This window comes from Taudactylus pleione, unplaced genomic scaffold (assembly GCF_031769625.1).
Source record: "Taudactylus pleione unplaced genomic scaffold, aTauple2 ptg000026l, whole genome shotgun sequence".
Classification (NCBI taxonomy): domain Eukaryota; kingdom Metazoa; phylum Chordata; class Amphibia; order Anura; family Myobatrachidae; genus Taudactylus; species Taudactylus pleione.
The window spans coordinates 22,252,230-22,263,685 of NW_028284428.1; the positions used below are offsets into that span (position 1 = coordinate 22,252,230).

Below are 11,456 nucleotides of genomic sequence, written 5' to 3' on the forward strand. Positions count from 1 at the left end.
GCAGCCTCCACTATACAGGCTTCCAAAATGCATACAACTAGCAGAGTCCTTAATGTACCTTTAAATTTCACCAACTTAAGTCTAAAGTGCTAAAGCAAGTGAACACTTAAGCTGCATACACACAACGATTTTCTGAACGATTATCTGTCAGATTATCTGCCAGATTTTTTAAAGTGTAATGAACATTTTTTTGAACTACAAACAATTTTTGTAACTTCCCATAATGAAAATCGTTCAGTTGGTCAGTCAGAATGAACTACAATCGGAAACGCGCATGAACAATAATCGTTCATCATTATAACTCAGAAACTGAACGATTTTTTCAACGATTGAACGATAACGACGTCGTTCTAGTTAAATTGTTCAAAAAAATCGTTACGTGTGTATGCACCTTTAATCTTAATAATTGTGTTTTATACTACCCCATACTAGATCTGCAAAACCACCAATTGGGATCAAAGCGAATTCATAATACTTATATACACAGAAAACACATCTATCCCATACAACAGAAATATTCTGGCATGCACCATTTAATGGCATGTTAATAAATACAATAGACCAGAGAATAAAAGGTTTCAAACAATTGAAAAATAAATACTTTATTACTTAGACCTGAAACTTTTTGCAACCCTATATGGTCCCTAAAACAGAAGCCACTAGGAAATAACCTTTTAGTTAAGTTTTTACAAAAACTTAAATTGAACTGTTCTTGTTCAAACATAATGGAACTGAATTGGGGCGTTTAAAAATCTAGAAGAAAGTAGTCAGTATGTACAGCTCGCGCAGTAGACCAATGGCTGAAAGCTTGAAGCATGACCCACTTTCAACATGCTGCGGTAGATCTAGCAAGTTCAGCTACTCCAAGAATTCCGCTCTCTGCTAGGTGATCTTCGGTGATGCTTATCTTTATGATTTCGCCTGTTCTTTAGTTCTCGACTTTTACGCTTGCTACTTCCTGAGCTGATGCTTCTTCTTCCATGCGGGCTGTGATCTCTAGAGGAATGTTTCTTGTGTGACTTTTTTACTTTTTTGTGGTCATCCACCTCTCTACTAGAGTCCATTTTGTGTTTGGTCTTAGGCTTGTGTTCTTTGTCCTGAATGCCAGAGTGTTTCCTACTTATAGGCTGCCCAAGAGTACCATCCAGTTCAGCTATGTTTTGGAGAGTTTCAACTTCCTTCAAGCATGGATCATTACCTATTATATTGTGATGTAGGACAGTATTGCCAAGAATGCTGGTAAGGGAGTACAGAGGTTTTCCTGGGTTAATGCTATTAATTTGCTTGTACTTCTGGAGGGTGGAGTCTTCTAAACAGACTCCATTTGCAACATGAAGAGCTGAATTTGCATAGTGAATGTGAGGCCTGAGTGTCTCATACTCTAATGTTTGTATTGAGGTAGAGGTGACATAGTTCAGTGAAGAGTCACAAGGGAGGTTTTCGCTGTGTGTGAGAGGGTAGCACAGCAGTGGTTTAGGATCTGCTTTGATCTGAGGTGCAGAGCACAAGTTCCTGTTGAGAAGACTGCTCACCAGCTTCTCTCTCAATTCTCTCTCTTTACGGTGTAAGCTCAGCGTACGCTGCTTCTCCTCCTCAACCCGTCTAAGTTCTGCCTCCTGCTGTTTTCTTCGCTCTTCTAACTGGAGGAGGCGAAGCCTATCGGCTTCTTTTTCCTCCTGTTCCCGAATCTTTACTGTCTGAAAAAAAAGCCAACAACAACATTGATTAAACTAACCTGAATGGCTCTGTACTATACACACAGAAAAGGAGGTTAGTAAAAATCTATTTCAATATGAGCTATCAGCCCATTTTTTATTAAATGACCACTAAATCTAATTATATCAATCATCAAGAATACTAATTACATTTTGGAGCCAGTTAATTTTGCAGGGAACCAAGAAGTGTGTTCATAGGGAAATGCCCCCCCAAAGGCATATAATATATATTTCTGAAATCTGTACTATTTCAATATTGCCTTAATGAGATAGATAAACTGCTATGTCTTGAAATGGCATGCCAAAGGCACTCAGGGACATTTTGCACAAGTTCTATAAATATGACACTTGGCGTCGTATTCAAATCGGAGCGAAAAGCCGTTTTCGCGTTTTTTCCCGAAAATCTCTCCTGATTTCTTTTCTCCCCATACGACTCCAGTCAGTTTTTGCAAAAGTCAAGGCACTGAAATAGGCGATTTTTTTTACCTGCTATGCTGTGGAGAAAAAGTGTGTAAAATACCTTTGGAATTTGGGGCGAAAATGAAAAAAGTGGGGGGGACAACTTCAAAAACTAGCGAAATAAGCCTCCGGGGGGGTGCTCTAAGAAGGGGGCCAAGTGTGTTTGGGATTGCAGGTGCTTCTATGACGGTGGAATTTCACTTTTCTAAATCTACACTTTAGAGACATTAAAATATGGTAGAACCCATTTACAAGCACCCCACATTTGATGGAACTACTTATTTGCTCCAAAAAACACTGGTTTATGCCATTCTTCACCACTTTTACCCCAGCAAGCAATTACCACCACTTAAGTACCCTAAGTAGTTCAATTAGGGCTAATACTAAACTACCATAATGATTTCCCAAGTCAGCCCATCTTTTTCTGGGGTACAGAGTGATTCCCCCCAATTCATCCGGCACTTTTCGCCTGTTTCACATTCGTCGGTTCCCGTTTTTGACTGTTTGGCAATTGAATACGGAGTGAATCGGGAGAGCGCACGAAAAGTTTTCGCGTCCAAAACACGTGAAGGCGGCGAAAAGTCAGGCAGGCAAAACTTTCTCGCCGATGCAAAACTAACTGAATATGGCCCTTTGTTTCTAATAAAAAAATAAAAGTAATTTTCTTCTGTATATTTCCTCAATTAATCTAACTTAATGAAACATATCAGCTCTCTTATAATTTCATATATACCTCCTGAATAATTCTGGCATTCGGATGGCTGACAATATTGGGCATACATTGATAAAACTGGTCATATTAAATATTTAGCTGTAAAATAACATTGAACGATATGAAGACCATACATTCGCTGCGCAATTTGCACGTGTTTGCCAGTTTCTACTAATGGAAGCATTGTTTAATGATAAAATACAATCAAAAAGTAAGCCACAGTACATAATTTTAAATGTTACATCCATACACTAACATACTATGTAAGTGCTATAATTGGCTGAAATATATTTGAGGGAAAAGAGTAATGAAATAGAAAATCTGTATGTATTGTACGAATATAGTGTATGAACAAGGGAGATATATACAGTATGTAGGATATATAGAGATATATAGAGATTATATATATATATAATCTGTGCCACATGCTATAAAAAACGGACACGGACGTGTCTGGTGAAAGTTATATAATGCATGAGTTTTATTATTATTTTATAGGCCATACTATTGAGAATTTCATGTGGAGGACCACTTATTTCACAATGGGCCTGATTCAGTACGGATCACAATAGCGTTTGCGCACGTAGTCTCACTACAAATATATGCTAATGATTGCAATTGTTATACCATATGCAGACTAACATAATGACGCCCCCTTTACCTTACACACATCCGTAATACTTAACAAGACTGCAAAAACATTGAGTACCATCGCAGCCTCATGCACACTTACACAAGGTCTGACCTTACTCAGGGATTGCCAACCTCATCGCTCGCAGGGCAAGCTCAAGCTGCGTATGGCATCGTAGTGGCTACTTTATGCATACTCCTGCAACGGCGTTCAAACGCACTGACATACCTGCATTTCTCAGACCACACCCCTGTCACCACCCCCAAATGGTACTTCCTGTCTATCACTCTGCGATGGGTCTGCGTAGTCACTGTGATCACAGTCCCGATCGCAGTTAAGTGTTCGCTCACTGCAATGCAAACGCATAAAGCAACAATCGGCCGATTGTTGAAGTATTGAAACAAGCAAAATGCCCAAGCCTGTAAGTATTCTACAAGGTAATGCATACGTCGCTCTAGTTAAAGCACTCTAAGATACAGTAGGAGGGTCAATTAAAATAAGCAACTAATGACTAAAAGGCCTACCTACTGGTGTAAACGAATTATTAAACTTCATATATAATCAGCTTTGTACAGATTCATATATAAATTGTTCTCAAAGAATAAATCAAAATGAACCATCAGTGATGCCATTATACAAATAGGAAACGATCATCTTACCTGCACTCTGCTTAGAAGCTCTACAATTAATCTGATGGACTGCAGATTCCTCTGAGCCAATAAAAGCTTTCTCTCTTCAAATCGGATTTTCTCCTGTAACCTCTTTTGCTCCTCTGCCTGCAGTTTTTGCAATTTTTTCTTGGTCTTGCGAGCTTCCCGTTCTCGCTGCTTCTCCTCTTTCCGTTTAATCTTTTCTTTGCGTTTTTTTTCTCTCTCAATCTCTTCCAGCTCTTTTTGTTTCCTTTAAAAGGCACACAGACCAGGTTACATAAACATAATTAATCATATAAAAGCATCAAAACTATAATGACTGGTTGTATGTTTATGATATTGCTAGATTTTACTATTAGGAGAATTGTAACCATGACAGGACATGTGCATGTCCTGTAACACTACAGTGAAGCCTAGCCGGAATGGTGACCTGTTGGGAAGTGATTCTAAATACATGCACAATGGCAACAATTATGCTTCAAAAAAGCACACACATAAAACACCATCTAGGATTCTAGGACATCAGAATGATGGTTTGATATGTCAACATCAGTGATAAAGGTAAGTAATTGAATTAAAGTGTGCCAAATTCAGTTTACATCTGGGATATATGACTTCACTATGGTATTGTACTATGGGTCAAAGCAAAACTTAAGAATCCTATATTGTTTTTCACCATCTATCAGCAAGAAGACATCTATATAGAGGTTATTAAAGCATTATATTTTGAAGACGTGGGACCTTCACTATATATTATTCTGTTTTACTTTGTGTGCATTATAGAATTCTTACATGTAACCAGGGAAAGCGCCGGTGTGGGTCAATCTTATATACAAAAAAAAAAAAAAAATGTACAGACTCATCAACGTGCAGGCCAAATCCTTGGACCCAGAAATATAAAATTTGGAGACTATACTCCTTCCATGATCTAAGTACCCACTAAACAAGGAATTTTCCAAATTCGAATCCTAAGGGACTGAAAAGGTGTAAAATGTTATCTCTTGGCCGAGGTGATTGGGTCACAAAGTAACATGGCCCAAGTGTTGCGGGACTGTAAGCTAGTTGTCTGGGATGAGTGGTGGCTCCAGAGGTGGGGCTGGCTGCACTATATAGAGTTCAACTCCCTTCCTTACGCACCAATGTTATGTGCATGGATTTTAATGTCTATTTATTTGCTGTTATACAAAATGTAGTAAACAGAACACCTACAAAATGATCATCTTAGTTTAGATGGAATGTCAGATCACATCAGCTAACACTACAATCCTCGGAGGCCTCACTGCTGAACAATAATCATGGTCCCATCTGGGCTGATTACACCAGGGAGTACTATGGAATCTTGCTCAATCATGTAAACCAAATCATTACATCAACCTGAGATTATCTTACCGTTCCTCCTCTTTTTGTCTCTCCTCAGCCTCCTTCTCTTTTTTCTTCTGCTCCTCTCGTCGCTGCTCCAGTTCTTGGAGTTTCTGACGCTCAAGCTGACGCTTTTTAATAGACCCCTCACTCAAATGCTTCGTGGTATCAAAAGAGACCTTTAAAATAAAATAAATTACGGTCACAAGTTACCATTCTATCTTTTAGTTATGAAATTCTACTAGGACTTTTAATGGCACTCAAGGTGACTTGTCTGCCGACCGAGCAGCAGATTGGTAAAACAATACACACTTACCAATCTGCCGCTCGATGTGTTTGCGCTGATTTGGTGGGCATTTTAATTTGCCCACTTAGTTGAGCTGTCAGTCACAGGTGGGTCCCTGCAGCAAGTATATGGGCAGTCGGCAGGCCAGATGGTGATATATCTTGCAGATATATTGGCACATCGGCTGTGCTGCAGGGTCAATGCGATATATCTGTAAACGACGTAGTTCACAGACATATCGTCTGTACCCAGCCACTCATGCACTAATCAATATGTCGTTCGTCGGCTGATTGAACAACATATTGCATAGTGTGTACCCAGCATTAGGGTTATGTGGGTTCAACTCTGACCAGGGCCCAGTCTGTGTGGCATGTCCTCCCTGTGTTTGTGTGCACTTCCTGTGTGATTCCTCACACAGTCTAAAGACATACCAGTAGTATGTGTGAAATTAGTCTTCATTTATATTCTGCACAATGCAGTACTTAAATATTATCTCCATTCTCTTCAATGTATAAATCATCTTTCATCCATCTTTTGAGAACTCACACTTATACCCCTTTTACACCGGAGCTAAAACCCAGGTTATTGAAGGGTTAACCCGGGCAGCTCCCTGGTGTAAAAGGGGGAGAGGGTTGGATTGCCGGGTCGAGTGACCCGGCAATCCAACCCAGGTAAATAGCAGGGTTTAACACAGGCGTAGCCCGTGAAACCCTGCTGTGAGAACAGCGCACTCCGGGCCACGATGACCTGGAGTGCGCTGCTATCCGGCCGATTGGTTCGGCTTCAGTGGCGCTTGTAGATGACGTTATCTCCAAGCGACCACTTACACGCCGGAAAAGCCTGGTCTATGCAGACCCGACTCCGGTGTGAGCGGCGCTGACTCGGTAATATCCCAAGAGGGCGCTGGCAAAATTCCGGGTCTGATCCGGATAGGAACTGTGGGCCTGATTCAGAGCTGAACGCTCTGACCAGAGCGCTCGCTCTGAATCAGGGCCCTCCTCCATGAAAATGGAGCGGCCTCCTGGCCGCTCGCATAGCTGTGGGTGACCACCCACAGCATATGCGAGCGGCCAAAAAGATGGTCACGATGGTCTTAACCATCGCGACCATCGGACTTGCGACGAAGACCCTGCGGTAGGGTCTCCCTGCCACAAGCCCTAGAGTGATTTGGGCTCTATCAGAGCCAAAATCACTCCCACTGACATCACTAGTGATGTCAGTGGGGCCGGCTTCAGACGGTAGGCGTTCCCATGGGAACGCCTCCGTCTGGCCGCCACTCCCACCAAAGGAGGCGTGCTGTCAAACAACATCGACAGCAAGCCCCCTTTGGTGCAAGACCCGGAGCGATGGAAAGTCCATCGCTCCCCGGGTCTCGCGCATGCGCACGACGGAGCTCCCTCCGTCGTGCGGATGTGCAGTGGGGAACATCGACCCACTTGCGAGCATACTGCTGCTCGCGAGTGGGTCTGAATGATCCCCAGTGTTCCATCTCCGGGTCAGACCCGGAATTTTGGTGGAAAAGGGGTATTAGTAATTTCAGAACCATAGAATGTTGGCCAAGCTTCCAGGCAACTCATTCAGTACAGAGTTAAAGTCCACCAGGAAGGGTAGCAATTTGCACTGGAAACTGGGTTAAGTCAGCATTTGGAGGACAGAGCAAACATTCTGAAGGGCAACATTAAAAAGTACATTTGTACTTGACTAATAAAAGTAAAAAAAATTGAAAACATATTGTATGTCTTTGTCACATTTCAGATAAACTATATTATTAAAGTTATAAAACAGGTTAGGAAGTGGTTTATCGTGTAACGAAAAGTCCCTAACTGGACGTAACCGATGAGATATAAGGACATTCATTGTTTTATTCATATGCAACAGTCATGGACCTCAATTAAAAATAGCCAACTGCATGCAAGTTCTGTCAAGGGCTAAATTTACATGTTTGATTTTGTATTGATTATAATTGTCCCTTCAAAGTCAACATCAAATACCGTTAAACGGCATTTCAACATTTACTATGCAATGCATTACATAGTAAACTTATCCCTAAATATTATCTAATATAAATACATATTTATAATTTTTTTGTACATTACTGTATTACGTAAAAAAAAATTTTTAAAAAGGGGAAGCTTTTTCTTCTTAAATATTTATTTATATAATTTAATGAAAATAGCGAAAATAAAATAAAAATGTCTTATTTGTACCTATTACAAATACTATGTTTTATATATACATACTATTCATTTATAAAAGTAAAAAGTGACAAAATACAAAGTCATCTTTAAGCATGTTTAACAAAGCTCCAAAATGTAATTTATTTATAGATCATTAATGAGCTCTGCAGATTGCACCTCTTGGGACACTTGTACAACATGAATCATAATCATCAGGGAAATGTAATGAAAACAAAGAATAATACTGCAATGGTGTAAACAAGTCATTATCTATATACTACGCCCCCCAAAAAACTCACCTTTATGTTACAGGCCACAGCTTTTCCATCTTCACCTTTGTGCATTAGCTTCATGCCACGCAGTGCATTCATGGCCTTTACAAAGCCAAAATACTCCTTGTATTGCACATAAGCTTCAAAGTTCAAGTGGCCACCAAAACTGAATGTATGGAAGTTCCTACCAGTCATTTCTTCTCTATAAGGATCAAGCATAGGGATGTCAACATTCCTAATCTCCCCAAATATGCTGAAGACCTTCACAAGGACTTCTTCACTTGGCTTTTCAGAGCCAGAGTCTTTTGAAGCAAACCACTTGCAAGGAAGGCCTTCTAAATGTATTGTGTCTGGTCTCTCTCCAGGGAGATTTTCATTCATGTCTTCCGCATCACGGAAAAAACAATCCCAATCATGTCTTGTGGGGAAATCTATTTTATACTCTGCTGCTCTGACTTTTAAAATGTCGGAAAAGCCACTTAGCTTTATACTCTTACCATCCAAAGAAACTATAAAAGCTTTAACCAAACTCTTGTTTTCTACTTCCCCTTCGAAGCGTATGAAGTCCATGGTGCTTTTGGAGATTCGTAATGTAGAAAACTGGTGGTTGTTCACCATTCCTTTAAGACGCTCCATTACTTCCCAATTAGAGATGGATTTCCCAGGTTGCTTCAGTTGAGGGAGTGCCACACTGATGATCATCTTTAAGATGGGCTTTAGATAAAGCCCATACAACGGACATAGATCGACAGCTTCAGATGTATCATGCACTATGGTTGCGGCTGCCATAGTATTAAAGGTCCTATTTAAAAAGAAAAACACAGTATGAACTTTTAGTAACAGAGCGCCCTGTCTCCCCATCTCCTTCCATCCTGTTACATTACTGCTCTTCCCCCCCATTCCCAGTCCTCTTCTCACAAGTCCAGTGTTCTCCCCAGGCTGTTTTTTGCATGTGCGCCACCCGGCAAAAATCAGCCACCACCCGGCACTTTGGGAACCTGCAAGTGGGGAGAGTATCTGGGAGCTGTATAAAAAGGAACGGATCCTACAGACTATGCAGCTTTTTCATAATCAGACAACTGGGCCTCTAATAAGAAGAGAATTAATATATAAAATTTTATTTCAAGTTTAAATCATTATAAGGTCAGAGTTTAAAACATTTTATTATTGCGAAGGCCCCCACACGGCTACTTCTTGATGCCAGCCGGCTGGAAAAATTTTCTGGGGAGAACACTGTAGTGCCTATGGGGCTGCGAGCAAAATTCAGCGAATCCGGCTGCCGTAGAGTGTGGCCATTGCCGCGATGACTCGCACCGCCAAGATCATCATGGCTAATAGGATTGGCCACTAAATCACATGACCAAGCATTATTTCCCTACAGCCGCACAGCTCCTAGTGTAGCCACACACCTGCACTACTACCGACAGTCACTCTGTAAACAATAGCATCACTCACAGAGTCACTACCCTGTCTCTTAACTTTCATCTCTGCTTAGCAACCTCATGGCGGCTCCATATGTAGATACGCTGCAGCTAAAGGGGACTGTGGCTGGACTGTCACAGCTTTCCCAATTCACCATTACAGAGGTGACTGCATAGACATCCTGCAAACTCACGTCATTAACACAGCAGCAGCAGTTCAAGGCACCGGTCCATATGTGCATACGCTGCTGGTAAGGAGACAGTGGCCGGATCCTCAGAGCTCCTTTAGCACACTGCTACAAAGGTGACTATGATTACCCTGCTGACAATGTGGAAGTTTAAGCTGAGAACACGGCAGCAGCTAACATTGGTCGGTTACAATCTATGCTGGGATGCCTGCAATGGCTAGTGAACTCCTGTTGAAGTTGAAGGGATTATATTCTATTTCTAAATACCTGAGAGTCAGGACTGATCAAGTAATATATTAGCTATATAAGAAACTGATAATAATAATAGATTTAAATTGAAAAAACCTTTTAAACTGTTCTGGGATTCATCCCTTATTATTCTCCTCACTGTGCACTTGTTTGGAATGATCATTGCACTTGAAATTTTGAAACATTGTTGATTATTAAATCATTTACATTAGTATTTCAGTTTTAGTTACTATGTTAAAGGCTTTCTAGCAAGTGTATCAAATCCGATTTAGGACACTGACAATGTGTTTTTTTTAATGAATGTTTATATTAAAGATTATAATTAAGTAAACATGTAAATATTTTCTACACATTAGAGCTGCAATGTTTTCTTACTAGGGAGCAAATCTCTACTGTATATTGATTTTATTGCTCCAAATTTATATACTGCAGTGATTTCCTGTTTCATTATTGGTTTCCATATTGAAGTTTTAGCACAACTTCCTTCACACAGTGTGTGTGTGTGTGTGTGTGTGTATATATATATATATATATATATATATATATATATATATATATATATATATACACACACACACACACTGTGTGTGTATATATATATATATATATATATATATATATATATATATATACACACACACACACACACACACACACACACACACACACTTATACAGGACCATGCTGTCCACTAATATATCTTAATAGGCAGTCAGACGTCTGCTCATGATGACCCTAGGTCCCTATTAGGACTGACTGTCCCTGCTGCGTGTGTATATGCATGAGCAGTTCTGGAGCCCGAGTAAGGAGCGGCACAGATTTGAGCCGACAGAAAATGCTCTATGACCGGATGGCGGATCACATCTACCCCTGAAACCCTGCCTTGACCCAATACACTATATACTGCCGCCGCCGCGCACCTACCTCCACAATCAGTGTGATCAGAGACTCATCCAGCCAGGAAGAGCAGCAAGCCGCTATGCACTATGGGATGGAGGCGGAGCTGCAATGCCGGGATTTGCTTCCGGCTCAGAAGCCTTGTTCCTGATGTATGAGTCTAGTTTCCATAGAGACAGGGTAGAGTAGTTCTCCCAAAGGAGTGATTGTAAATAAAGATAACGCGATGACGTAGCACGTACAATAAGAATTTCCATGTTGTGTGAGGGCAAAGCCCAATCGTGGGTATAATACATGGTACATAGGCAACAATGAGTCTGTAGGGAGAAGTAGAGCTACAGTTGTAAGAATGTGACATTCTCCTATGTATATATACAATTAGAGATAGCAAATACCTAGAAATACCAAATTATGATTTTGAAGCATTTCAATTATATTGT

The 11,456-nt window shown here is 40.6% G+C and overlaps 1 protein-coding gene across 1 annotated transcript; it reads right to left on the minus strand.

Moving 5' to 3' along the window:
• Positions 1–576: 576 nt before the first annotated feature.
• AKAP17A (A-kinase anchoring protein 17A) lies at positions 577–11,180 on the minus strand. Its single transcript, XM_088451525.1, has 5 exons — positions 11,044–11,180; positions 8,289–9,063; positions 5,557–5,705; positions 4,177–4,417; positions 577–1,697 (listed from the first exon to the last, which is right to left on the minus strand). Exons 2-5 carry the CDS (start codon positions 9,048–9,050, stop codon positions 855–857), a joined length of 1,995 nt encoding a protein of 664 aa, XP_088307651.1. The 5' UTR covers positions 9,051–9,063; positions 11,044–11,180; the 3' UTR covers positions 577–854.
• Between the last annotated feature and the right edge of the window lie 276 nt (positions 11,181–11,456).

Excerpts from the sequence above, each read along its gene's own strand:
- AKAP17A (XM_088451525.1), bottom strand. The coding sequence starts at position 9,050 with ATGGCAGCCGCAACCATAGTGCATGATACATCTGAAGCTGTCGATCTA. Across the intron at positions 5,706-8,288 it reads CTGTGGCCTGTAACATAAAG|GTCTCTTTTGATACCACGAA; the intron begins GTGAGTTTTTTG and ends TTTATTTTAAAG. Across the intron at positions 4,418-5,556 it reads AGACAAAAAGAGGAGGAACG|GAAACAAAAAGAGCTGGAAG; the intron begins GTAAGATAATCT and ends TGCCTTTTAAAG.